A 27668-nucleotide genomic window follows, 5' to 3' on the forward strand; every position below is an offset into this window, starting at 1 on the left:
ACTTCAAAACGTTTCCTTTCAAATGGTATCAATAATATGCATATCCTTGCTTTCAGGTCCTGAGCTACAGGCAGTTGGATTTGGGTATGTCATTTTAGGCGAAAATGTTTTTTTGTTATTTTTAAGGGTCAGATCCTTAAATATCTGCTGTCTTCAGCTTCGGTATGCTACTGTATTACAATGTTTTTTGATTTCATAACCCAAATGACATCGACGACCACCAAGGTCTCCCTGCCCCACCCCACCCCCACCCCCTGTCCCCATCTCGTTCACGTACACAATCGGGTGCCTTTCTTTCTTATCACCGCTATTCGCTCGGGGCGCTTGGTTAGGGTTACAACGGAGTTCTAAACATCACTTGTATGTGGGCTTTCCAGGAAATGGAGGAATGAGTGTGTAGCAAGCGACACAGAGGGAGGGGAAACCGAAAAGGCGTTAACTGCAAGTTCCACACAGGACGTGAGCGAGGTAAGAACAATTTAGACTACATTGTTACTCACCAAACTCGCGTGAAAGGTTGTTATTAATTAAGTCATAACGGTTTACAGTAAGACCTTATTTTTCCTGCTGCTTGTTTGTATTAGTTTATATAAACTATCGAATTTATCTGACTGACTATAGCAGATAGTGCGTCCAAGCCCTTGGTCGACATCGGTTATGTTTATCATTGAAATTAGTCAAATATCTGAAAGTTAGTGCAAGACTGCACATTGCGAGTAGTTAACGTTACCCATCCAAAAACGAATCAGTCCTGTCTCCTTTAGGTATTCCAGTTCCAGCAGCAACACTTGAAACAAAAAGATGAGTGACGAAAATCAACCTCAAGTTGAACTTTTTGTGAAGGTAAGCAACGTCATCAAATCCATTCTGTGACATGCATAATCATATCTTGGACAAGTTACTTTGTAAACAATGCGCCATTACTTTTCGCTGCCAAAATGTCATTATGTGGTACAATGTAATCTATTTTACTAAAACGTCATTATAACCCACGCATTTCTGCAGCAAGATAACTTATCAGTGAGAAAAGTAAACTGTTGCCACTGGTCCCTCGCATCATTTGTTTGAAGACTGAATGCCTAGAGAAAGCAGGCCTAAGGGTTTTCATGGTATTCATAAGTTGGTAGATAGGGCGGCCATATATTACGCTATATTTGATTAACATATTAGCCATGCCTATTGCTGTACCCCATTTGGCACATCAGTTCAATGGCCAGAACATTTTATAATCTAATTAAATGCACATTAAGATAATACATATGATATATAGGCTCCTTAATCTATACTGAACAAAAATATAAACGTAACATGTAAAGTGTTGATCCCATGTTTCTTGAGCTAACAACAAAAATCCCTGAAATTTTCCATACTCACAAAAAGCTTATTTCTCTCAAATATTGTGCACCTGTTAGTGAGAATTTCCTCCTTTGCCAAGATAATACATCCACCTTACAGTTGTGGCATATCAAGGAAGCTGATTAAACAGCATGATTATTACACACGTGCACCTTGAGCTGGGGACAATAAAAGGCCACTCTAAAATGTGCAGTTTTGTCACACAACACAATTCCAGGATGTTTTAAGTTTTGACGGAGCATGGAGCTGGCATGCAGGACTGTCCACCAGAGCTGTTGCCAGATAATTTATTGTTAATTTCAATACCATAAGCCTCCTCCAACGTTGTTTTAAATAATTTGGCAGTACGTCCAACCGTCCTCACAACCGCAGACCACGTGTAACCACGCCAGTCCAGGACCTCCACATCCGGCATCTTCACCTGCTGGATCATCTGAGACCAGCCACCCGGACAGTTGATGAAACTGTGGGTGTGCACAACTGAAGAATTTCAGAAACCTCCGAGAAGCTCATCTGCGTGCTCGTCGTCCTCACCAGGGTCTTGACCTGACTGCAGTTTGGCGTCATAAACGACATCAGTGGGCAAATGCTCACCTTTAATGGCCACTGGCACGCTGGAGAAGTGTGCTCTTCACGGATGAATCCGGACTTCAACTGTACCGGGCAGATGGCAGACATCGTGTATGGCGTCGTGTGGGCCAGCGGTTTGCTGTTGTACATGTTGTGAACAGAGTTCCCCATGGTAGCAGTGGGGTATGGGCAGGCATAAGCTATGGACAATGAACACAATTCCATTTTATCAATGGCAAGATTCTGAGGCCCATTGTCGTGCTATTCGTCCACCGCCATCACGCCATACACAATGTCTGCCATTTAAGAGGAGTGGGACAACATTCCACAGGCCACAATCAACAGCCTGATCAGCTCTATGCAAAGGAGATGTATCGCACTGCATGAGTCAAGTGGTGGACACACCAGATACTGACTGGTTTTCTGATCCACATCCCTACCTTTTTTTTAAGGTATCTGCGACTAACAGATGCTAATCTGTATTCCCAGTCATGTGAAATCCAAAGATTAGGGCCTAAAATAATTTATTTAAATTGACGGATTTCCTTATATGAACTGTAACTCAGTAAAATCTTTGAAATTCTTGCATTTATATTTTTGTTCAGTGTATATTTCATAAGCTGGCCAGAGCAGCCCAGGGGTGTGGTCATTCAGAGGAAAACACGGTCTAATATAAGGTATATAGGGTACCCTTTTTTCACTCTCTTATAATGATTTCTCTGTGTGAATATCTAGACTTAGAACCCTTTTTTCTCATCAGGTATGAAAGATATCCTTGTGGTAGCAGCTTAAAATACTTACTTCCTGTTCATTTCCCCACCATTCAAATTTCAAGAGACCCACAGCCCTGCTCTGTCACACATTACTCTTTGAGGGTAATCACTCTTTGACTTCCCCGATCTCTCTTGGGTAGTATATGATCTTCTTGTTCGGATGAATGACCATAATATGTGGCCTTCTATCCCATTCTAGGCAGGCAGTGATGGCCAGAGCATTGGCAACTGTCCGTTCTCCCAGCGCCTCTTCATGGTGCTGTGGCTTAAAGGAGTAACGTTCAACGTCACCACCGTGGACATGAAGAGGTCTGTCTAATGCCTATCAATCTATATTTATATTACATATACATTTATATTACATATACATTTATATTACATTTGCACATGTCTAAGCTACTTACTCACTCTAATGCTGTCATTGTTTCCCCTCTCTCCCTCTGTCATTTCTCTCTCTCTTGATAGGAAACCAGACATCCTTAAGGACCTAGCACCTGGTGCTCAGCCCCCCTTCCTGCTCTATGGGACGGAGGTGAAAACAGACACCAACAAGATAGAAGAGTTCCTGGAGGAGAACCTGTCCCCTCCAAAGTAATCACTCCTTCCATCATTCTATTCTTATTCCATCCTCTGATCAAACCATCAAACAGTTATGCTGCTACTTGCATCAAGCTGTTCCATATCCTTCCAGATCTATGTTCATAGGTGGCACATGAATTTCAAGTTTGGGGAAGCACATTTTTTTTATAATAAAGCATTCCATGCATCTATCATCGCATTTGTAGACTTATGTAAGATAGCCTACTATTCTGAGTAGATTGGATAGTCATCATTTAGGCTAATAGTATAACTCAATCACTGTTTCCAAAAAATACCCTTCAATGCATCGCTGAGCGTGTTGTGGCGCAGAGTAGGCCTAGGCTATAGGCTATATCAGATACGTTTCTTCCCCTTTCTTTTCACAGGAAAAAATGTGGCCTTTTATAAACACATTTCATTTCAATTCTACTAAACTTTGTATGACTGGAGACATGAGCAGAATATTTTTGAATAAAACAAAAAGTACAGGGTTACAAAAAGTATAGGCTACTGCTGACAATAATCAATAATCAATAATTACGACCTTGTCTGCAGGCATCTAATCTAGGCCTACGAAAAGGGGAGACAGAAATTATACAGATGGCCATCTAACCTGGAGGAGGAAATGATTGTCCAAAAACAAAGTTTCAAGTTGCACTGATCTAATGATGAGTGAATATGCGCACTCACCGGGGATAAGGAGGATGCGCTCTGCTGGTGCCAATAAGATAGGCTCTGGTTTGCTCAAATTGAGAATTTTGATAACAAAAAAATAGATTAGAGACTTTTTATTGTCTTCTCTTTCCAGCGATAGCAATTGTATTTTGAAATATAGTGATATGCCTGGCACTATTTTAGCTGCTTTTCACTGACAGTCATAACACAACAATAATCTATTTGGTATTTAAATGCGCGCAGTGCCCAAATTGCGGGCCTTCCAACTGTAGGCTATTCACTTGTGATTTAGAACAATCCACAGCTTGTTTTTTTTTATGAAGTTAATGATCATCTGGGGCCAAACCATGCTTTCTGGTGTACTTGCTTATTTGGAATGTTTTGAATTATTTCTGTATAGACAAAAGTAATTATACAAGGTTGACAATTTCCTTCAATTTACTTTAGGAGAAGCTTAGCTTCCTTTGTATAATCATTTGTGTGTGTTGTTTGCCTCTGTAAAGTATGTTGATAGGTTATGTACTGTCCTTGCATGTACTTTATGTGTTTAACGTTACTTCCTGTGTTCCTCTCTGAAGACAACATGCTTTCTCCCATGATAACTTGCTGACTGAGGTCTGCTAGATGGCAAATTTGTAATACGTCCTCCACCCCCTTCCCAGATACCCCCGCATGGCTTCCAGGAACCCTGAGTCTAACACAGCCGGCCTGGATGTGTTCTCCAAGTTCTCGGCCTACATCAAGAATTCAAACCCCCAGCTCAATGACAGTGAGTGACAATGACAACTCAGGATGAACTGAGCCCGACCCTTTCATGTACAGAAACACTATTGCGTGTTAACAAGCACCTGCAAGAACTCCCACAATCTGTCTCTGTATTCCAGAGCAGCAGGGAGTGTCTTTGTTAATGGCATTATGCTCTGAGCCTTGCGTCTCTTCACAAACCGGTTGCCTGTGGTCTTGTATTTTTAGCAGCGCTTTCAGAAGTACAGTGAAAAGTACACACTAAGATAAGCATTTGTTATGTGCAATGAGTCATTTTAAATTACTCTTTAACTCAGCAATTTACATCTGTACCTCAAGTCCTCAAGTCCAATTATGTTTTTGTTCAAATAATTAAAGTAATTATATTTCTATGGGTGTTAGTCATGTTAGTCATATTTCCTTTGTATTGTGCATTGTTTCATGGTGCAGCACATTCAATTCCTGTTTCAATATAATTGCAGGGAGCTCTCTGAAGGCTTTACTTGCATGATACTAGTGAGGAGCTTTAGCTTTGCGCGTACTACAGTTTGTTTATGTACGTGTCCGTCTTAATAAATGTGTTGTACTTTGTGTGTTCTCTGTGTGGTCAGACCTAGAGAAAGGCCTGCTCAAGGCCCTGAAGAAGCTAGATGACTACCTTGGCTCACCACTTCCTGAGGAGATTGACGAGACTAGTGCTGATGAGGTCACTTCTTCCGCCCGCCCCTTCCTGGATGGGCAGGACCTCACTCTGGCCGACTGCAACTTGCTGCCCAAGCTGAACATCGTCAAGGTAATTCTTTGTTTTAAGCCCTGCTTGTGGCCTAGTGTGAAGTCCATAATCAAATCAGTATTAATTGGGGTTGGTGGACCACTTGTGAGCTAAATGCTGCCACATGTACAACATTAACTTCAGTGCGAACTGCAAAGATCCAATGGGCTCTTTTGATCAGTCCTTTTTGGACTATAAACATTTCTTGGCTATAACTGTTACTTTTCTTGTCTTTACTTTTTGGGATCTTACTTTTATTTTGGTTATTCAGTAGCCACATGTATTCAGAATCAGAAAAACCTTTATTCACCAAAGACATTTGCATGTTCAGGAATTTGACTCTGAAATGATCCTGCCACAATAAACAGAATATACAGACAGGCACATTAATCAGATTATACGGATAAAATACACTATATAAACAAAAGTATGTGGACACCCCTTCAAATTAGTGGATTCGGCTATTTCAGTCACACCCATTGCTGACAGGTATATAAAATCGAGCACACAGCCATGCAATCTCCATAGACAAACATTGGTAGTAGAATGGTCGGCGTTCCAATTCAAGGGGCCTGAAGAGCTCAGTGACTTTCAACGTGGCACCATCATATGATGTGACCTTTCCAACAAGTCAGTTCGGCAATTGTCTGCCCTGCAAGAGCAGGGCTGGAGTGGTGTAAAGCTCGCCACCATTGGACTCTGGAGCAGTGGAAACGCATTCTCTGGAGTGATGAATCATGCTTCGCAAACGCTACCTGCCCCAATGCATAGGGCCAATTGTAAAGTTTGGTGGAGGAGGAATAATGGTCTGGGGCTGTTTTTCATGGTTCGGGCTAGGCCCCTTAGTTTCAGTGAAGGGAAGTCTTAAAGCTACAGTATACAATGACATTCTAGATGATTCTGTGCTACCAACTTTGTGGTAACAGTTTGGGGAAGGCCCTTTCCTGTTTCAGTATGACAATGCCCCCGTGCACAAAACAAGGTCCATACGGAAATGGTTTGTTCGAGATTGGTGGAAGAACTTGAATGGCCTACACAAAGCCCTGACCGCCACCCTATCGAACACCTTTGGGATGAATTGGAACGCCGACTGTGAGTCAGGCCTAATCGCCCAACATTAGTGCCCGATCTCACTAATGCTCTTGTGGCTGAATGGAAGCAAGTCCCCGCAGTAATGTTTCAACATCTAGTGGAAAGCCTTCCCAGAAGAGTGGAGGCTGTTATAGAAGCAAAGGGGGGACCAACTCTATATTAATGGTCATGATGTTGGAATGAGATGTTTGACGAGCAGGTGTCCACATACTTTTTACAGACCGCACTATGAACACTATAATCTACATTATAAACTGGGTGGTTTGAGCCCTGAATGCTGATTGGGTGAAAGCCGTGGTATATCAGACCGTATACCATAGGTACCGTATGACAAAACATTTATGTTTACTGCTCTAATTACGTTGGTAACGTTGGTTACCAGAAGTAAACATAAATGTTAGCAATAAGGCACCTCTGGGGTTTGTGATATAAGGCCAATATACCACCGCTAAGGACTGTGTCCTAGCACTCCGCGTTGCGTCTTGCCTAAGAACAGCCCTTAGCCGTGGTATATTGGCCATATACCACATCCCCTCGGGCCTTATTGCTTAGTTAGAACTTTGCATGTGGAGACAGATGTACAGTATGAATAAAAGCAATGTTACAGGATGATTTGCAGTGGGGGGGAAATTACATGTATCTCTCCGTTCTTTCTCTTTTTTTCTCTCTCCCTGTCCAATCCTCAGGTTGTGTGTCTGAAGTATCGCACTTTCTCCGTCCCCAAGTCTCTCTCCAACCTGTGGCGGTACCTGGACGCTGCATACGCCCGCGAGGAGTTCTCCTCTACCTGCCCCAACGACACAGAGATACACATCGCCTACTCAGCCGTGGCTAAAGCACTTAAGTAGGAGGAGAAGGGGATTCCATCAGTTTTCACACACCAGTGAATACATCTTATACACTCACCTACGCACACACTGTACATGTGGCAGCATACACACACACTAATGCGCTCACACACACATGCACTCTCTCAGACACACATATTATTCAACAGCGTAGCAAGTTGGAAACATTTAATTGGCCATTTAAGAGTTTGTGAAACTGAGACTTATAATTTATGGTTCCCTTTTTGTCACATGCCGCATCCACTCTTAATTCCGTATATTCAGTGGCAGTTACACACAGTTAAAGTTCTATACACGGGCAGTAGGTTACATATGGTAGCATCCAACTAAAGGTGTTCAGTCACTATGATTAATTCTGCTCTCCATACATTGCCAGCTATTAGCTTCTATCTCTTGGCCAGACCGTAAACTGCTCTTCTGTTGTGATTACACACACACACACACACATACCAGTTTAACTGCTACCTGCAGCTGAAAGAGAGAGGTCTGTTATAGGTGTGTCTATAATTATACATTATTACATATATATTATTACACTGTTGATATATTGGTTCAGGGCGAACCGCCTTTAACATGGTCAGTTTGAAGCAATCGTTTTATACATGCTAAATGGTCCGAGATTAGGTTCAGGGAATAGGAAAGCAGGTCTTGGGCATGTAATAGTACATCGGGGCACACTATAACAGAGGTGTTTCTCAGCACTGTACTGTTACCAACACAGGAAATGATTTCAGCAGACCTCGGCTTCCCCTTTCTCCGCCTTGTAGCGCTGTGAAGGGTTAATCAAGTTTATATCCCCCCCCCCCATTGTAAGGCTCTTTTGCTATTAGTAATCGACCTCCATTCCCCCATTCAAAGTGAAGGATATTTTTATACTATAAAAAAAACTGTGAGAGGCTCATATTGCAGGACAGTTGAGTTATTCCAGACGAAGTAATGTGGCTATAGTTGCTGCTTTGTGTGAACATTAGGTTATTAAAGTACTTGACTCTGTATGGCCTTGAGGCACCAAGCCGGTTCAGTCACATGTTTCACTGTAATCTGAGGGAAAACTACAGGATGTAATGCAGACGTGCACACGGCTCCTCGCATGACTAAACCATAAACGTCACATTCATTAAAAATAGAGATGCACATTACATAGATAACTGAAATATTCAAAGAGAGAATGCTACAGGATTGTGTATTTGTACTTTTTGATATGGTTACTTGAACTTGAAAAAAGAGAAGTTTGAACCTTTAGTGAGACAAATGAAAGGTTTCACTTCAGGTCTATCGAGCTGGGTGTTGTTTAAGTTGTTTAAACACCTTTGAACCTTTGAAGTCCTGTGCTTTGTAGTACTGAGCAATTTGAGCTTTTTTAGGTCATTCGTTTTCGGTTCTATTAATGCATAATAATCACGGTTTTTAATTTTGGTTTTGATTATTTTTGTTAAATATGAAATGCATTATGAAATAATGACATGATTTTAGAGCTTTTTAATGAAAATTCCAAAGCCAAAAATAGTAAACATTGAATTTCCAAAACATTTAAAATATTCCATTGTCTCTGATCAGGTCCACATTGGGTAAACGTCAATAGAAAAATGGAAAATTACAATGAAATAATAAAATGTGTATATTACTTAGTTTTTAGTGGATTACATTATTATTTTTAATTCCTTAAAGTAATCATCTCATCTCTGCTCAGGCTGTAGCAATCAGCCAGCCAGGCCATGTAACATTACGTCCTACCCAAACTATACTGTCTTTAGTCATCCTATTTAGCTAGCCTGCCTAAGTATGCTGCAGAGCTTTCTCACGAAATCATTTGACTAGATCTTCAAAGTAGATAAGGCATACTTTCTTTAACTGTCTCTGTCCCTCTCGTCGTTGTGTTGTGTATATTCCTCTCTCGTGTGGTCTATTCAGTCTGTGTATCTAACCTAACGTAGCATGCGTAAAAGTGTATCCGTCCTGAGATCAGTATACAATTACGGGATGCTAATTTCTCCGCCCTAATAATGAGAGTCGTCGCAAATGCGGGAAGGCAAACGACAAGCGTAAGTCATTACAAACGCATTGCATTCGGTTTATTTTGGAGAGATTTTGGCGAAAGTGAAACCTCTCGTTTGGCCTCTTCCTCTGATCTGTTTGAGCTGGGGGGAAAATTGGCGCAATGGATTGTAGTCATTGTAATTATTTATGACATTTCTGCGCTGAACTATGTTGAATATTTGTTAAATGAAAACAACTCCCTTCAGCCCGGGGTCCCACATAGTTCTTGACATCATTTATTTTCTGAATGATTTGACTAACTAAATGGAATTCAAGTAATTTAACCGACTTTGGTCCATTAGTTGTTTAATAACCTGGAAAAAACGAAATGTCAGTTAATCGTTCAGCACTAAGGCTTTGTAGTGTGTAGTGACTTTGAATAAGTAATCCATTTCACATTGACTTGAAATTCAGTCCCCTGGGAAAGAACTGGACATATTTGTTTGGGCTCTATTTAATCCATAGGTCAGTGGTCAGCGTTACAGCGTGATTGAAATTCAAAGGCAATGTTACCGCGTTAGTGGAGACTGCATTCACGGTAAATGTTGCATATGCCGGCTCAATCAGAAATTACATTTTAATTTCTATTGCACAATATGTAACGATTCAGCGATACAGATTGAATAGAGCTCTCAGCCTGACTGATAGATGGTGCATTCATGATAATGACATACATTTACAACAGCTTAGTGAAGACAGAACCTATATATTTTGTATGTCTTCCAGGGTAAGGTTTTGTAAGACAGTCACTAAGTGCAATTCACGTTATTGAATAGTACAAACATGAAGATGTCATTTGTCATCTGAGTTGGCATTGTTATGTCAGCTATTTTATACAGTCGAGTCATCAAACCGTGGGATGAATCTGTAGTTTAAAACCCATACATGTCCTCCACAGCTGATAGATAAGAAAAATCTTCATAAAACCCATTACTATTTTACATGACTGAATCCTTTATGTTATGGATTTTATTTGGTTTCTATGGACCTACTTTTACCGGTCAATTGTCTATAGTCCTGTTGTCATAACTATTTGTCAAAAAGAGAACAAGTCTTCATTTCAATGTTGCCTGTTGTAGTCTAGTATTTTCCTTTACTGAAGCTTGTAACAGTTATTTTTTTAACCTCCTTTTACTGTAAGATTAGTGATGACTTCAGGGACTTTTTACATTCGTCTTTAATGATTATTTAATGTATTATCCACCTTTACGTCTCCATTTCATACATATCTATTTTCCATCTTTATCCCCTCCTCAAACCCATCCTCTTTTTTTAAAGACCCATCTTCATTTTTGTTGTTTATTTTCTTCCTAACTTTTGATGCATTCTTTCCTCCATGTATTTCAGCCCTTTACTTCACCTTCAATTTTATTCGAAGGGAAAAATAGCACTTAACCTAGATTATGTTGCGTACATTGAGTCAATGACAATCAAACTTAGTATTTCTTTTGTAGGTTTTAATCATCCTGAAAAGACGGTCAAAATAAAACCACAATTGGTTACTGTTTCTTTACTTGTTTGTTTATTAATGGCTGCCAATCCTTTTTCAACAGTTATGCTAAATATAGCACCATAGAAGAGTAGAATAGTTAGAAAGCCATATTAACCCTTATTTAAACAAATGTTCTTATAAATGAATGCAGATTTTATCAACATATGGATTATGTTTCGCCACTAGTTTCATTGTCATTTTAACACTGTGATATGTCTCAATAGACATATGACTCATTTCTACCCTCAGGTGACTGACTGTGCACTACTGTTTAGGATGCGTGTGTGTGTGTGTGTGTGTGTGATTCACCCCTTTACAGTATAGGTTGTGCGTGTTACTGTATGATGAGGAATGTACATATAAAATGCAATACATTTGGATATCAGCTTAGTATGAGAGAGAAAATAACTAGGATGCACAGTGCACCTCCCCTCCAGATGGGGGCAGCATGGGCCATAGCCTCGTTGCACAGGTCCGTGTCACAGCGGTCATTTTGGAAGGTGAAGTTCAAGCATGCAGCGTGTTTCTCCCCAGATAAACCACATTGAGAGGGACTGGCACAGCTCTTCTCATACAGGACCAGATGCAGGGAGCCTACAGATGAGGAAAAGGGTCATTTCAATGGTATTCAGTATATTTCACTTCAGTAAGTCGAGGCCTACTTGTCAGTGCACTGACTGAAATAGAGACAAGAGGAGATGATAGTGTAATTGCTAGACTGACAGACATTGGGATGTATTACTGTCACACTAAGAGACATACAATTGGCTCACCAAAAGTCAGTGGATAGACCACACCAGCTCTGCATTTAGAATGGTGTTAACACAATACATTCAATCACTGCAAATTACTGACCTCAATCGAATTATGTGGCAAAAAATACTTTTCAGAGCGGTCCCTTTCCTCTTATCCTCAGAGTAACACAGAATCCTGTGTCCCACCCACTTAGTGTTTGGCTATTTTTAGAGATAATTTGATGGCATCACAGGCATTAGGGAGCTAACAACCGGCTTGCTGAGAGAATAGTGGTTACGTTTGGCCTTTTCAGCTAGCCTTTTGTCTCATATTATGTAGTGAATACCCAGCAGGAAGGCAAGGGCTAGGCAGGCATAGTGGGCCATAAAACATCTCCCACACGTAACTCTTCAACTTTAGTTAACATTACACAATTGCAGTGCCACTCAAGTTTGTTATCCAATCCAATACACAATCATGAAACATTATTGTATAGTTTCTGTCATGCCACCTCCACCGGAAACCCAATACTGTCTCCAATGCCCACACACATGCACAAACACACGCAAGCACGCACACACACACACAAACGTACAGCCTGCACTCACCTTGCATCTCCACTGCTGTGCTAGCTCGTCAGCGTTGCCTGGCAGGACACTCCTGAGGGAACTTGAGGCAGTCCATAGGAGAGATGGCAGGAAACATGTGTAACAGCACAGAGTTGCTAATAAAGAAAGGGATTTTGTATCAAATATAAGATGTACATCATACTAATGGGGGTATGAAGGTGGGGAAAAAAGATAACTCAGGAGTAAAGATATTCATTTTCCCCTAAAATTTTTAATGGTTGCAACCTGGTCTCAGAGCATTTTGTATTATTCTGTATGTAAATCCAAGACACTTAATTTAGTATAATATGTTACTTTTCGTATGTTATGTATTCATTTATGGGTGTCCATCATATGATATGTTACGAATAACAATTTGCATTATATGTTGTGCATTTGCCAAACTTACAATATGTTATGAATTTGCTAAATGTACAATATGTTACGAATTCTAGCTAGGTGGCTAACATTAGCTAGCTCGCTAACGTTAGCTAGGCTAGGGGTTAGGGTTAAAGTTAGGGTTAAGTTTAGGAGTTAGGTTAAAGGGTTAAGGTTAGGGGAAGGGTTAGCTAACATACTACGTATTTGCAAAGTAGCTAAAAAGTAGTAAGTAGTTGAAACGTTTCTAAAATGCTGATGTCTTCTGGGATGAGATTCAAACTCGCATTTGCGTTATAAGCCCACCCATCCACTTTGACCTTGCCTTAATTTAAGTAACCATCTGGTTTACATAACCATGCCAAAGGTAACATATCATAGTAAATGGAGCTTTCGGATTTACATACAGAATAATACAAAATGCTCTGAGACCGGGTTGACTAGATAGATAACTCACGACGCCAGGACAGCGGAGTCAATCACCACCTTCCGGAGACACCTGAAACCCCACCTCTTTCAGGAATACCTAGGATAGGATAAAGTAATCCTTCTCACCCCCCTTAAAAGATTTAGATGCACTATTGTAAAGTGGCTGTTCCACTGGATGTCTTAAGGTGAACGCACCAATTTGTAAGTCGCTGGATAAGAGCGTCTGCTAAATGACTTAAATGTAAATGTATAATGTAGAATTATTATATCAATGCATTTCTCCTGTTATTGAGCTATGGGTCGAATCTAAAAAGTTAGTTGTCCTTGTTAAACCTATTGAATTGAGTATTCTTAGGCATTATCAAGCTTATCTCTTTTCCTCAAACTTTCTCATCTCCATCCTTTTCTTACATACCTGCCAAAGGAAGACAGCACAGGAAAAGAAGGAACAGTTGTGGAGAAGACATCTTAGAAGTTGTAGAAGTTTATTCTTGGGCACTTTAGAAATATTACAAACTCTTCTCTCGTTTTGGTAAATGTCCCTGCCTGATACCTCCAGCCTCTCTCTTCTACCAACTCCACTAGCAGTTAATAGGTAGCATGTTCCATTCAAACCCAAATTAAATATATTTGTATCTCTTTCCTTCCTTCCAAGTCAGCATCCAATCCAATCCATCCCATTCTCAATCTTTCTCTCCCAGTCAACCACACTGTTTTGTCTCACTGTATTATTTCTCTCTCTTAAAGTGCAATGTGTCCAGATGTCATTTGTATTGTCCTCAGATGGTCAGTTGTAAATTCCCTCAATCTACCTCCCATCTATCTCTGGTGCTCTTTCTTCCTAACCAACCAGACTCTGGGAGCAACGTTTTCCACCCCAAACTCTTCCAAATGTAATTTGGACGGTAACCATGTAGTGCTTAAACTGACATGGATTTACACAGAGGGCCTTACTTTTAAGATAACAACTAAATGTGACATGTAGGGTGGCGGTGATTTATATTGTACCGACTCAAAAATAGCAAGGCAAGTTACACATCATGTCCAAAATGAAGGTTACACCCACATATGTGAATTCAGACGACACAGTAAAAACAGTGGAGAGGATGCACTGTATGTGTAACCTACAGTATACCATGATGCATTTTATACATGAGTATTTCTTGATGAAAAGCTTATGCATTCAACTTGTGCATTCAGCTTATGCATGAGATAATAAAGAGAGAACGGGAGGGAGACAGACAAACAGATAGACGGACAGAGAATGACGAAGAAAGAGAAAGAGTAGGTAAGAGACAGAAATAAATACTTGCAGTAAGAGTAGCGCAAGAGGAAGCCCGGAAGACGAAGTAAAGAGAGGCAGAGAAAGTAACTGCATTATCCATAACCCCCTATAGAGTGCCCTGAGATGGGCAAGGAGGGTAAGTCAAGTGACAGGAGTCTTGTGATAGGGGTGGGATCAGGCCGGATAAACAGTTTACCAGGCATTAAGCACACCACACACAGCCAGCCTTCCTGAACCCATTAGATAGGCTAGGGTCAAGTTCATACATCACAGAATGGAAGAAAACAGAGTGAAACAGGGAAGAACTACATGAACTTGTCCAATAAGAACTGCTTGTTTTTCATTTTCTGTTAAAAAAAATGTTTTGCTATGGGGAAGGGAGGATTGGCTGGTTGGCCTATTCTAGTGCTGGTATGTAAAGTATTTCACTGTATTTCAATGGGATTTTTGTGTGGGCTGGAGTTGGGCTGACAGATGGTGTTCTTTTGTTAATCCTGTGTTTGTGTGTGCATGTGTGTGTGTCTGTCTGTCTCTCTCTTTCTCTCTCTTACGTCATCAAATGAACTTCCAAGCTTATTTTCTGACTCCCAATCAAATCTGCAGTGGACTGTTTTGACATTTTTGACTGCAGTAACATATGCCAGTCGCTAGACGGGAACATTGCACTGCCCTGTCTGCAGGTCACACACGCCATCTGTCATTAGTGGGTCTGTTTCTGTGTTTACCATTTCACCAGAGATGAATGTCTCAAATGTGAGACTGAGTAATGCTCAACATTTGTAGGACGAACCTCTCGAGTGTGATAAACCACCGGCATCTTAATTTATCAAGACAAACAGACACTTTGACAAACTATGTTGTGTGACTCCGTCATATCTCTTTCTCTTGGACCCGTTGCACAGATATATGACCCATTGCAGAAAAGCCCGGATTATTTTTCACAGACAAAGACTAGAGGCCAACCACACACACACACACACACACACAATCATTGAATAGTCAAACGTATTGCGTCTGTAAAAAAAAAGTGATGAAAGTTTGGGAATTAATAATGTGGCCAATTTAATCTGATGAGCGCACGATAAGAAAATAGCATTGCAAATGTATATAACTGTTCACGTTTATATTATGTAGAATGGGCGGGTACAAGTTAGACGAGGGTGTTGGGGGTTGTCACACTTGGAAACAATGGATCAGGGGGAAAATATGAATAAAATAATCTCTCCGAGGACCACTTGAAATCAATATTTGTTACTATGAATTCTGCATAGAAAGAGTTTACGTTAGAAGCAACATTTCAACGGGTTTGGGCAACATTTTATAAGGAGATTAGCTGTTAAGCCTAGGCCTACTTTATTAAAGTGACAGAAGTCAGAATCATTTGCGAGTTGAAATCCGGTGGGTGAATTCTATTCGATCTGTACTTTCATACAAGGTAAGAAGCAAATCGTGATAATAACCTACTGTCAACTTTTCTCGTTGAGCGGAGAGGTGGAATCCTGGACAGGACGGACTGGTGGGGGATGGGGAGGGGAAGTGGGGGGGATGAAAGGGTGAACAGGGCAACGGGTGAGACGGGCATATAGAAGAGAAGATAATAACGAGATACGATGCCCGGGAAGACACAGCAGAATTTGAATAACCTCTGTAAAAACAATAATAAGGTAGGCTTCCATCTTCACTTAGATTTTTGAATATTGACATTGCACTGGGCGTGATGAGCTCTTAACAGGCAAATATTTCATATGTTTTTTCGTGCAACATGTTTCTCTGCAGATGGCTGGCATGGGATGCTAAAAATACATTGAAATAAATGAGTAAGATAAATATTTCTAAATCTAGGTTTTAGGTAGTCTACATTCCTAAAATCAATACTGAGAAAGAGAAACATCACTTTTTTTTGTTATTGTCTGATAGTTAATTCAATTCCGCCGTGAATGGTTATTACCACCCTGCTATCAAATGTTTTTTCTCTCTTTATTATCCAGAATACACTAAATGTAGGCAGAATGTGAACATATACGGACATAATATTGACAATCCGGCAACACTTGTTGCGTTCAGCAAATATTGCCGCTGGGATTCACTAAAGGGGGATAACAAAGCAGTGATTGTCTCTAAACTGTAGGCAATGAGCGGATATATTTGCCATTGCAAGGCCATTGTAGGATGTTGTGCTCAAATAATCTGCCCTTGAACAATGCAGCCCTTGTCTGTATTCTCCAGTCCACTCTGTTATCTGTATTAATTCTGGTTCACAGTTCAATTTGAAATAAGAATAGTGTCTCTATCTACATGACTAGCTGTTGAATAATTGTTTTTATTTAGTTGGTCTCAATCATTTAAATCAAGTAGCATATGGGGGCTGTATAGTGATGGACACTGGACACTTCAGATTATCCTTTTTTTTCATGCCATCTCTGTCCAACTCCAGCATCACCACAAAACAGACTTTTGTCTCTCTGGCGAAAATATGTTATGGTCCAGACAGTAGCCTATTGTATGTCCTACAGTCGAAGAGACTGAGATGCGTGCAGTAGAGCAGACACAATTGATCACAGGAACTTTCACCTAATGAGTCCTATCCTTCTCATCAAAAAGCCCCAGAGAATCTTGTCTCCCTCCTTTCTTTCAGACAGCAATCAGACTGAAACTCCCCATATTTACCTCCGTGGATCAATGCGGTGGGTATTGGAGTGGCTGATCACTGAAGTGGAAGAACAAGGATGAAGACTTTCTCCTGTGTGTTTTCCTGCCTGGTTGACAGACTCCCCATAGAGTTGCTGCTTCTCTCCATCACATCCCTTTAGTGTCCAGCTGGTCTTGCCATCACACCTCGCAGCTTCTCAAACAGTTGGGAACACAATCTGACAAGAACTCTCACCCTCTCTCTCCCACTCATCTAGTGGCGCACACACTTTCACTGTTCTGTCTTGTAGTGGCTGAACACCACTACTAGCCCATATCCAGGGTACTCCTACACCTGCACACGCACACACACATTATGGCAAGCGTGTTGCCGTACGGCCGCTTCACTCACGCCGTGGTGCGGGGCATCCCAGAGACCTTTGGGAAGGTTGAAGACGAGAAAAACAACAAGGTTGAAAACGGGGAAACCACGATGGACCTGGCCAAAGCACAGCGACAGTTTGGGGTGCTGACAGGGGCACTGAGACAGAAGGTGGGGCTGCAGCTCATAGAGATCCCTGCAGACCCGGAGCTACCAGAGAGCTGGAGGATAGAGGATGTAGCTGTGATACAGGGAGACACGGCACTCATCACCAGGCCTTTCAAACAGCAGAGACGCAGTGAGGTAAACACTGACCACAACAACTGAGAAAAAAATTTATTCTCTGTATCGCGGATTATTATTATTTTTTTACCCTAAATGAAGGAGATGTGTGTGTGTGTTGTGAATCATTCCACTAAACATGTTGTAGTTCTGTCTAAATTATTGATTTATGTTGCTGTTAATTATGTTTTAATTATAGATTAATGTTGCATTAGAGTCAGTTTGACCTGGAAAATCAACTCTCTCTCCCCTTTTCCCTCTCTCCCTGTCCCTTTCTCCTATCTCGCTAAGACTGAAGCGGTGAGGAGGGTGATGTCGGAGCTCAACCTGACAGTGGTGGAGATGGGGGCAGAGGAGGGGGGCTCCGCAGGGGCCACGCTGGAGGGAAGTGACGTGCTCTTCACCGGCAGGGAGTTCTTTGTGGGAATCTCCTCCCACACCAACTACAGAGGAGCTGAGGTTCTGGCCGACACTTTCAGAGTGAGTATAGCTTGATTCCTTTCTCAAACCACATGAGAGGACAAGATCCAAAGTCCATCCCCTCAAACCTTCTCCTCCAATAAGTTCTGAGAAAGAGGCAAGCAAAGGAATCAAGGAAAGACAAATTGGGAAAGAACCCATGTGTTGCGACAGGGATGAGCAGGTGGCCATTGTCCTATTGTATTATGAGATCTATAGTTAAAAGACAAATGATTTTTTATGAACAATGTAAATGTGTACTTCTTACATCTCTACCATGCTCCCATAAACTAGACATGATGTTTTCACAGTCAGGTCTGTTTATTTACATTTTAATGGACTTGTAATGGTATTTAATACCATAACCTGTTGGATTTGGATATTCAATATCACTCAGGGTGTGGCATGCAATTGTGTGGAGGGCTTTGTTTGTGTCTGACATCTGTCTGATATCCTGTTGTTGCTTTACATGCAATATTTACACTGTATTTATTTTATACTCTATCTGATTTCTTACTTGATTTGATGTCCAAGTACACGACCATATCCCTGTGTACAATATTTTATATTTTGCTCTTACCGTCTCTGTCCTCGTCTTAGGACTTTGCTGTGTCCACGGTGCCAGTGTGTGGGGGAGCTCGTCTAAAGAACATCTGCTCTATGGGAGGTCCTGATACTATCATAATCAGCAACAGTGATGGGGCCAAGAAGACCCTCCGGGTGAGTGTGTGTGTTTGTGTGTGTCCGAGAGAAAGATTGTGAATGAATATACCGTAGCTCTCTACCCATGTTCAGACCACATTCTGCTAGACATGCAAAGTGATCACCTCAAAAGACTCTCGGTATTTATGTCACTGTGCTCAGATGAATAATGTAAAGGATAAATCAAGCTTTATTGGGCTGTTTTAAACTATCATGGTGTAGTTTGGAGCCCTATAAGCCCACATTACCCTAGTGTCTGCTCTAGAGGTCGACCGATTATGATTTTTCAACACCGATACCGATTATTGGAGGACCAAAAAGAATCTGATGCCGATTAATCGGCCGGTTTTTAATATACATATTTGTAATAATGACAATTACAACAATACTGAATGAACACTTTTATTTTAACTTAATATAATACATAAATAAAAATGAATTTAGTTTCAAATAAATAATGAAACATGTTCAATTTGGTTTTAATAATGCAAAAACACAGTGTTGGAGAAGAAAGTAAAAGTGCAATATGTGCCATGTAAAAAAGCTAACGTTTAAGTTCCTTGCTCAGAATATGAGAACATATGAAAGCTGGTGGTTCCTTTTAACATGAGTCTTCAATATTCCCAGTTAAGAAGTTTTAGGTTGTAGTTATTATAGGAATTATAGGACTATTTCACTATACCATTTGTATTTCATATACCTTTTGACTATTGGATGTTCTTATAGGCACTTTTGTATTGCCAGCCTAATCTCGGGAGTTGATAGGCTTGAAGTCATAAACAGCGCTGTGCTTCAAGCATGATGAATAGATTTGAATAGATTTGCAGGAAAGTGCTGTTTGAATGAATGCTTGCGAGCCTGCGCTGCCTACCACCGCTCAGTCAGACTGCTCTATCAAATATCAAATCATAGACTTAATTATAATATAATATACACACAGAAATACGATCCTTAGGTCATTAAAACATGGTCAAATCCGGAAACTATAATTTCGAAAACAAAACGTTTATTCTTTCAGTGAAATACAGAAGCCGAACGGGTGGCATCCATAAGTCTAAATATTGCTGTTACATTGCACAACCTTCAATGTTATGTCATAATTATGTAAAATTCTGGCAAATTAATTACGGTCTTTGTTAGGAAGAAATGGTCTTCACACAGTTCGCAACGAGCCAGGCCACCCAAACTGCTGCATATACCCCGACTCTGCTTGCACAGAACGCAAGAGAAGTGACACAATTTCCCTAGTTAATATTGCCTGCTAACATGAATTTCTTTTAAATATGCAGGTTTAAAAATAAATACTTGTCTATTGATTTTAAGAAAGGCATTGATGTTTATGGTTAGGTACATTGGTGCAACGACAGTGCTTTTTTCGCGAAATCGCTTGTTTAATCATCACCCGTTTGGCGAAGTAGGCTGTGATTCCATGATAAATTAACAGGCACCGCATTGATTATTTGCAACGCAGAGCTAGTTAAACTAGTAATATCATCAACCATGTGTAGTTAACTAGTGATTATGTTAAGATTTATTGTTTTTTATAAGATATGTTTAATGCTAGCTAGCAACTTACCTTGGCTCCTTGCTGCACTCGCGTAACAGGTGGTCAGCCTGCCACGCATTCTCCTCATGGAGTGCAATGTAATCGGCCATAATCGGCGTCCTAAAATGCCGATTACCGACCGTTATGAAAACTTGAAATCGGCCCTAATTAATCGGCCATTTCGATTAATCGGTCGACCTCTAGTCTACTCTATTTGGTCCCCATCCGGAGATGATTGGCTCATGCCCATTTCAGTTTCTCCTTGTGTGGGCTACTCTAATGTGAACAGACCCCGGCCGCTGCTGTCATGCAAAACTTGTTAGCCCTGCCTCTGTGTGTGTAGATGATGGAGCAGCTGACTGATCACCACTACGAAGTGCTCACGGTCCCTGAGGGCGCAGCAGCTAACTGTGTCTACGTCAGGGGCCCCTCCAAAGTGGACTACCTGCTTCACCCGCCCACTGAAGAGTGTCCCGAAAGTGTTCCTGTGAGTGAACAGTGGTGTTTAGGTTACTTTATTAAGCAGTACTTTTTTATATCCACGTTATTGTGCCTTTGGCAAATACATTGCCATCAGATAGTATTCATACCCCTTGACTTATTCCACATTTTGTTGTTACAGTCTGAATTTAAAATTGATTAAATTGCTTTTTTTCTCACCCATCTACACACACTAACCCATAATGACAAAATGAAAACATATTTTTCAAGATTTTTTGCACATTTATTGAAAATTGAAATACATAAATAACTCATTTGCATAAGCATTCACACCCCTGAGTCAATACATGTTAGAATCACCGTTGGCAGTAAATACAACTGGGAGTCTTTCTGGGTACGTCTCTAAGAGCTTTGCAAACCCAGGTTGTACAAAATGTGCACATTATTCTTTAAAAATGATTCAGGCTCTGTCAAGTTGGTTGTTGATCATTTCTAGACAGCCATTTGCAAGTCTTGCCATAGATTTTCAAGACGATTTAAGTTAAAACTGTAACTAGGCCACTCAGGAACATTCAATGTTGTCTTGGTATGCAACTATATGGCCTTGTGTTTTAGGTGATTTTCCTGCTGAAAGGTGAATTTGTCTCCCAGTGCCTTTTGGAAAGCAGATTGAACCAGGTTTCCCGCTAAGATTTTGCCTGTGCTTAGCTCTATTCCATTTAGTTTTATATTTAAAAAAACTCCCAAGTCATTGCAGATGACAAGCATACCCATAACATGATGCAGACACCACCATGCATGAAAATATGAAAGTTGGTACTCAGTGATGTGTTGGATTGTGTGTAGGCCAGTGACACAATCTTAAGTTGAATAATTTAAAAATCAGGTTGTAACAAAACAAAATGTGGAAAATGTCAAGGGTACTCATTTCTTTATTTTCAGTACAAGAGTGCCATGATATAGGCATGATGTTCTATTTCATTAACTCTTTCATTTTCCTCCCTGATGCAAAATACCATGAAATTGTCACATGATGAAGTGCGTGCTAGAATAAAGAATGGCGGATGAACAGTAGACTACTAACACAAAAGCTTGTCATCCAGCCGTCGCAGTCCTTGGCCAAAGATTCTCCCTATAAATGTGAATATAATAAAATGGTATTATATATCTCTTCCTGCCCCCCAGGCCTTCCAGAAGCTGACGGACTACACCCTCCTCCCCACAGCGTGCAGCGAGGCCTCCAAGCTCAGAGGGTCTCTGACGTCATTCTGCCTACTTATCAACAGGAAGCCATACTACTAAATTCCCTGCCATTCTCCCATAGAAGACACATAGACCTTCATTGACTATATTTAAATACAAATGTGAACATTACAAAGACATCGCCAACTGTTGGGCAGGAGAAGAGAAATTCTTAATGGGATCCTTGGGACATCCCACATCTGAAGTTGAAAACGGGTCAGATAGGGGTATGGTTAAGGTCAGTGCTTAGGGTAGGGACATCCCAAGGAGCCCGGCACTACACCGGGCTAGAGGGTTCAATGTGCATATTCTGCACAACTGCTCCCCCTACTGTGGAAAGAGAGCAGCGTGGCTAGATGAACATTAATATGCTGTAGATTTGAATGTAGGTGTTCTGTATGCGGGCATTTTATGTCCCTATATAACAACTTGTATTTAAATAATCATCCATTCTCCAACCCACACTATTCGCGCTCCAAGTAGGCTGTTTTGTTGCGGCCATAGAAGGGACATGCCACCTCAACATTTTACAATTTGAGTGGTAAACTTGCAATGGTTGCCGGTCCTGAATTGAATGGGCACGCCCATTGTATGGATTCCATATCTATGGTTTTATCGACCTTCCGCAAATTTCTAAATACAATCACAGATAAAAAGTAGTTTGGAGAGCAAATGCCTCGTGCTAAAAAGACGAATCTCTCATTTTCTCAACTCAATATTTTGCAGCGAGGTTTTACTAATTCAAAAATCTGTCCGCACGAAAATAACTTGCCAGTTTTTGTATGGGTGGCAATGTGTCTCGAATCTATTTTTTTAAAATTGTATTTGCTACGTGAGGCTTATTTCAGAGTAGAATTTTGGTAATGCGGAAGTTGTTATGAGTGTACTGTGTGATGCACGTGACTTCCCGGTAATTTTGAGAATAAAAAAAAACACCTTAAGTATAGCGTCTCTTCCCGTTAAATATAGGCGGTTGACGTCAACACCACTAATCGAATATTCAAAAATGGTACTCAATTAACGAGCTTTATCCACCAATCCAAAGAGTAGGCGGAAGTTTATACAGCACACCATGCGTGAAAAAATAATCCCTAGTACCTCTAGCCAACGTCATTGTATAATATTAGGCGGCAACAAAGACAACTAAAACCATCTGTTTTATGTATTTTCATTGACTTGGGTTGTGTTGCATAACCACGATGTTGTATCTCAGTGTCAGAGTAGCCAATCAGTAAAACGTGGGGCATAATTAAAAAAAAAACATCGTCTCCAGTCATGTAGGCTAAAGGAGATTTGAAGGAAACGAGTAAACAACTCTGCTCAACTGTAGGCCTATGCCACCACGCAAATGTGATAGATGCATGTAAGGCTTTATTGTAAAAGGGATTATAAATGCACGTTTGTTGAATTGGAACACAGGTGAAACCTAAAATGCAGATTTGGAAGGTCTGCTTTTGAATAATGTATCCTGCCACCAGGCCTGGCTGCGTGCTTTATATAGGTATGAATAATCTCTTGTTATATTCTTTGTCCTACCCCCAAGGACATAACTTATTTGTGGAATTGTACACACTTAAATTAATGTCCTGATGGTTGAGATAACGGTCAAATGAATAAGCCCAAGGAAGGAACGATTTCAGAAGTCCCCTTCAACAATTTCCATCATTACAGTTGACTTGTTCCTGTGGATTAACCAAGGCCCAAATTGGAAAGGCCTATGGAGTGAAACACTGACAGTTGTTCATAATGTCAAAAACATAACTGAGGGTTGTACACGATTGCTCAACACCTCCAGACCATGATATAGCAACTCGGAACAAACTGGCATTGTTTGAGTCACAGTACCCGGGTTTTGTACTTTGTTGCAAAGTCCTCATTGGTGATAAAACATTGCCACTGGCCTACTCCCCATTAGACTACAAATCAGTAGTATGCAATTAAGACACTGCATTAATTTCTATAGTTCAACTACCTACATAATCAAAACAAGAACTCAATTTGTACTCAAATTCAGCATTTTAGTGTAGCCTTTGTATGTGATGTTTAGAACTTTGTATTTAGTAGAGCAAATACATTTTAAACCTTTGACTAATTTCTCAACCCAGTCATGTATTGATGCCTTTATAAGTATGCATTTTACTAAACACCATACCACAATAAACAAATGAAGTTCAAATTTATTTCCTCGTTTTTTCTTCTAGAAAGCAAACTTTAACGGTTGGACTTGGCGACTCTCTCCAACTCATCCTTCTTCTTGATGGCGTAGGAGTTAGAAGAACCCTGAGACAAAACATTCAATACACTGATTAAAACCAAATAAATTGACACGAGAACTAGCAAAAAAGCACCCCCTAACATAACAGCACACTAGAAAAACATTATGAAAACATTATGAAAACTGCAGACTGGTTCAGAACCAAATGTTAAGTACTGAAACAGCATTTGAGACTACAATTTAAACAGTCCCACCTTAGCAGCGTTGATCAGTTCATCGGCGAGGCACTCAGCGATGGTCTTGATGTTCCTGAAAGCAGCTTCTCTTGCTCCAGTGCAGAGCAGCCAGATTGCCTGACAAAACACGGAGGGCAGACATGAACAACACAGAACATAAACTACGATATGAATCTACACAAAACAAGTCAAATTGGACATTCTGTATCTGAGCTGGTGATTGGCTGGGCCACAAGAGACTACAGCCAATGAATAGGCAAAGACGTTCACTCTGCGAGCACTCTAGCACACCAGGACAATGAGTTTGTAAAGGCGTGACTCTAGCCTCAAGTACACAAATGACTAGTCTTTCATATTCCTGTTACTTCACTTGTGACAGCCTAGATTTTTGGCAGTGAAACAAGTGGCAGCATACACAGGCACGGAGTTGGAGAGCAGAATGTGCAGGCAGTCTACTTTACCTGGTTGACTCTACGCAGAGGGGACACGTCCACAGCCTGCCTCCTCACAGTACCAGCACGACCAATACGGGTGGAGTCCTCACGGGGTCCGCTGTTGATAATGGCATTGACCAGCACCTGCAGGGGGTTCTGGGGGGGCAAGGCAGAGGAGAGACAAGGTCAACCACCACAACTGTAAACCATATTCAGGGGTACAAATCACAGGGAAAGCCACTTACAGCCTACATTTGAGACATCCAGCTGACTGAACTAAAATTGGAGTGACAACTAACAGGAGAGTAGGCATGGACTTAAAGCATTAGAAGTTCCATGTGGTGTGTGTTCCAGGCCTTTCGGCACAGAGTTGCCCATTTGTTTAGGCAGCCCTGCTTCCTAGAGCTGGGTCCATCTGAGCCTCCACTGGATTATACTCAGGTCACTGAAACAGACCGGCATAGTGGCGGGAGGCTGACAGGCATGGAGTTTAAGGCAAAGACTGCATTCCAAACGGCACCCTATTCCCCAATTAGTACATTACTTTTAACCAAGGACCATAGTAATGCACTATAAAGGGAACGGGGTGCTATTTGGGATGCATAAACAATGTTGGATAAGGTAGAGATGGTACATACCTCGCCAGTGAGCAGGTGGATGATCTCAAAGGCATGCTTAACAATGCGACAGGTCATCAGCTTCTTGCCGTTGTTGCGGCCGTGCATCATCATGGAGTTTGTGAGACGCTCCACAATGGGGCACTGGGCCTTTCGGAAACGCTTGGCAGCATAACGGCCTCCAGAGTGTGGCAGGTACTTAGCATACTTCTCCTTCACGGCAATGTAATCCTGAGGTGAACCAAAAAGCATAAATATTAGTTCCCGTCCCAAGAATTTAGATTTGAATGTCCAGCTTAAGGGAATAGATACATATTTCTGAGCTGGTGATTGACTGGGACACAAGAGACTACAGCCAATGAATATGCAAAGAAGTTTACTATGCGAGCACTCTAGCACACCAGGACAATGAGGGTTGTAAAGACGTGACTCTAGCCTCGCTTACACAAATAACAAATTAGTGCCTAGAAGGGTCACCAGTCAAACATTGAAATGCTTCACCTGCAGTGAGATGTCATTGATCTGAACATCGTCGGTACTCCATTTCCCAAAGAGCTTGATTTCTGGCGTTTCAGCCACTGCTGGGGCAGTCTCCCACGACTCTGAAGTCACTGGAGAGAATCATAATATTTGGTCAGGTAATACTGATGATTTAATTATGAGATTCAAGGTACCACGCGCGCAATGTTTGGCAACAAGGCAAAAAGGCCTTGTAATAATGGTATCCTAGATTAATCAATGACATTAACACATCATCATCAACTTATTCGTTGAATGCAAGAGGAAACACCACGAAGGAATTTCTGCCACTGCTGCCAACACACGAATAGTTAGCTAACGTTAACGGTTACTAGTGATGTTGGCAACGTGGGTTAGGTTACACATGGACCGCATAAATGCAGGTGTAAATAACTACCTGTAATTAACTAGTAGGAATATAAAATAAAACAGACCACGTAAATGAGTCTACACTCTAGGCCCAAAAGCGTATCAGCTCGAGTCTACCAACGAGCGGGAGCTAGTTAGCTACAGTAACGTTACAATTTCACCAGCCAACGTCAAATTGTGAGCAAAAGTACAATATATTTCAAGTAGCCATGTGTTAAACAGCAAACTAGACATATTGTAAAGCAGCATAATGCGCTGAGTGATCCCGCGAGGAAGCTAAACGTGTAGCTAGCTAGACATTCATGTTGCACATGTGCTAGCATCGCGCTAACAAGCTTCGCCTGATGAAATCATTTGAGCACGGAGCAAACATTCAGACTCTTTAAAAACAACTTTGAACTAAAAATTGTGATATACTTTTGACGCAAAGGCGAACGAGTAATGTTACACGTATGTTGGTTTGACATTGTGCTCTTTCGTGCAATTTTGGGCATGAAAATCGTATATTCTTTTCACTCACTTGTCTGCCGTTCTGTACCACACTTCTCAGAGACGTAAAAGGGCCTGGTGAGGTTGCCTCATGCAGATATCCAGCAAGGCGGAAATGAAGCGAAAGTATCCGGATTGCACGGCTTTTATGGAACTTTAGTTCCATGGTAGAAATTCCATCTCCGATATTAACATGAATTATGGAAATGTAATGACAACTGAAATGAGTATATAATTTCCCTGACGTGTTTTACATAAACCCTCATATTGAAGTTATTGATGTGATGATCCACATATGTTTCAATTAAAATAATACGTCCTACTAAATTTGGATGGCGCAAGGATAGTACACTGAACAAAAATATAAACGCAACACGTAAAGTGTTGGTGCCATGTTTCATGAGCTGAAATAAAAGATCCCAAATGTATAAAAGGCATATTTCTCTCGAATCTTGTACACACATTTGTTTACATCCCGGTTAGTGGGCATTTCTCCTATGCCAAGATAATCCATCCCCCTGACATGTGTGGCATATGTGTGTGGCAGGTGCACCTTGTGCTGGGGACAAAAAAAGGCCAGTAAAAATTGCAGTTTTGTCACGCAACACAATGCCACAGATGTCTCAAGTTGAGGGAACTTGCAATTGGAATGCTGACTGCAGGAAAGTCCACCAAAGCTGTTGCCAGAGAATTTCATGTTAATTTCTCTACCACGCTTCCAACGTAATTTCAGA

The 27668-nt window shown here is 41.0% G+C and overlaps 3 protein-coding genes, 1 long non-coding RNA gene and 3 other non-coding genes across 11 annotated transcripts; 2 read left to right on the top strand and 5 right to left on the bottom strand.

Annotated features, from left to right (window-relative positions):
- Positions 1-359: 359 nt before the first annotated feature.
- LOC115131738 (chloride intracellular channel protein 1-like) lies at positions 360-10959 on the top strand. Of its 3 annotated transcripts, none has more exons than XM_029663691.2 (7): positions 360-468; positions 750-843; positions 2899-3008; positions 3165-3290; positions 4616-4722; positions 5309-5490; positions 7248-10959. In XM_029663691.2, the coding sequence occupies exons 2-7, from the start codon at positions 802-804 to the stop codon at positions 7407-7409; spliced, it is 729 nt and encodes a 242-aa protein (XP_029519551.1). In that variant the 5' UTR covers positions 360-468; positions 750-801; the 3' UTR covers positions 7410-10959. The 3 variants fall into 3 exon arrangements, with proteins under 3 accessions (XP_029519551.1, XP_029519553.1, XP_029519554.1); XM_029663693.2 differs by having other exon boundaries at positions 765-843; XM_029663694.2 differs by lacking the exon at positions 360-468 and adding an exon at positions 529-547 and having other exon boundaries at positions 765-843.
- On the bottom strand, positions 10730-15932 carry LOC115131740 (uncharacterized). The gene is made up of 3 exons (XR_003863999.2): positions 15838-15932; positions 12282-12397; positions 10730-11532 (listed from the first exon to the last, which is right to left on the bottom strand). It is a non-coding gene; the product is annotated as an uncharacterized LOC115131740 (long non-coding RNA).
- On the top strand, positions 13311-24251 carry LOC115131737 (putative hydrolase DDAH2). Of its 3 annotated transcripts, none has more exons than XM_029663689.2 (6): positions 13311-15808; positions 17009-17686; positions 17957-18145; positions 18725-18844; positions 20716-20859; positions 21999-24251. In XM_029663689.2, the coding sequence occupies exons 2-6, from the start codon at positions 17378-17380 to the stop codon at positions 22113-22115; spliced, it is 879 nt and encodes a 292-aa protein (XP_029519549.1). In that variant the 5' UTR covers positions 13311-15808; positions 17009-17377; the 3' UTR covers positions 22116-24251. The 3 variants fall into 3 exon arrangements, with proteins under 3 accessions (XP_029519549.1, XP_029519547.1, XP_029519548.1); XM_029663687.2 differs by lacking the exon at positions 13311-15808 and adding an exon at positions 15934-16037; XM_029663688.2 differs by lacking the exon at positions 13311-15808 and adding an exon at positions 15939-16037 and having other exon boundaries at positions 17013-17686.
- On the bottom strand, positions 24215-27070 carry LOC115131739 (small ribosomal subunit protein uS7). The gene is made up of 6 exons (XM_029663696.2): positions 26966-27070; positions 26059-26168; positions 25579-25788; positions 24968-25096; positions 24525-24623; positions 24215-24335 (listed from the first exon to the last, which is right to left on the bottom strand). Coding segments are annotated over exons 1-6 (618 nt in total). The 5' UTR covers positions 26967-27070; the 3' UTR covers positions 24215-24266.
- On the bottom strand, positions 24707-24837 carry LOC115132894 (small nucleolar RNA SNORA3/SNORA45 family). Its single transcript, XR_003864150.1, has one exon. It is a non-coding gene; the product is annotated as a small nucleolar RNA SNORA3/SNORA45 family (small nucleolar RNA).
- Positions 25284-25411, bottom strand: LOC115132892 (small nucleolar RNA SNORA65). Its single transcript, XR_003864148.1, has one exon. It is a non-coding gene; the product is annotated as a small nucleolar RNA SNORA65 (small nucleolar RNA).
- Positions 25868-25999, bottom strand: LOC115132893 (small nucleolar RNA SNORA3/SNORA45 family). Its single transcript, XR_003864149.1, has one exon. It is a non-coding gene; the product is annotated as a small nucleolar RNA SNORA3/SNORA45 family (small nucleolar RNA).
- Positions 27071-27668: the final 598 nt, after the last annotated feature.

Source organism: Oncorhynchus nerka, linkage group LG7 (genome assembly GCF_034236695.1).
Source record: "Oncorhynchus nerka isolate Pitt River linkage group LG7, Oner_Uvic_2.0, whole genome shotgun sequence".
NCBI lineage: Eukaryota > Metazoa > Chordata > Actinopteri > Salmoniformes > Salmonidae > Oncorhynchus > Oncorhynchus nerka.

What these genes read in the sequence shown, in the direction of transcription:
- LOC115131738 (XM_029663691.2), top strand. Translation starts at nt 802, where the DNA reads ATGAGTGACGAAAATCAACCTCAAGTTGAACTTTTTGTGAAG. An exon ending in AAGTTGAACTTTTTGTGAAG is followed by an intron (nt 844 to 2,898) that starts GTAAGCAACGTC and finishes ATCCCATTCTAG; the next exon opens with GCAGGCAGTGATGGCCAGAG. An exon ending in GAGAACCTGTCCCCTCCAAA is followed by an intron (nt 3,291 to 4,615) that starts GTAATCACTCCT and finishes CCCCCTTCCCAG; the next exon opens with ATACCCCCGCATGGCTTCCA.
- LOC115131737 (XM_029663689.2), top strand. Translation starts at nt 17,378, where the DNA reads ATGGCAAGCGTGTTGCCGTACGGCCGCTTCACTCACGCCGTGGTGCGG. An exon ending in AACAGCAGAGACGCAGTGAG is followed by an intron (nt 17,687 to 17,956) that starts GTAAACACTGAC and finishes TATCTCGCTAAG; the next exon opens with ACTGAAGCGGTGAGGAGGGT. An exon ending in GGGCCAAGAAGACCCTCCGG is followed by an intron (nt 18,845 to 20,715) that starts GTGAGTGTGTGT and finishes CTGTGTGTGTAG; the next exon opens with ATGATGGAGCAGCTGACTGA.
- LOC115131739 (XM_029663696.2), bottom strand. An exon ending in CTCTGCGTAGAGTCAACCAG is followed by an intron (nt 24,624 to 24,967) that starts GTAAAGTAGACT and finishes GTGTTTTGTCAG; the next exon opens with GCAATCTGGCTGCTCTGCAC. An exon ending in AACTGATCAACGCTGCTAAG is followed by an intron (nt 24,336 to 24,524) that starts GTGGGACTGTTT and finishes GTTTTGTCTCAG; the next exon opens with GGTTCTTCTAACTCCTACGC.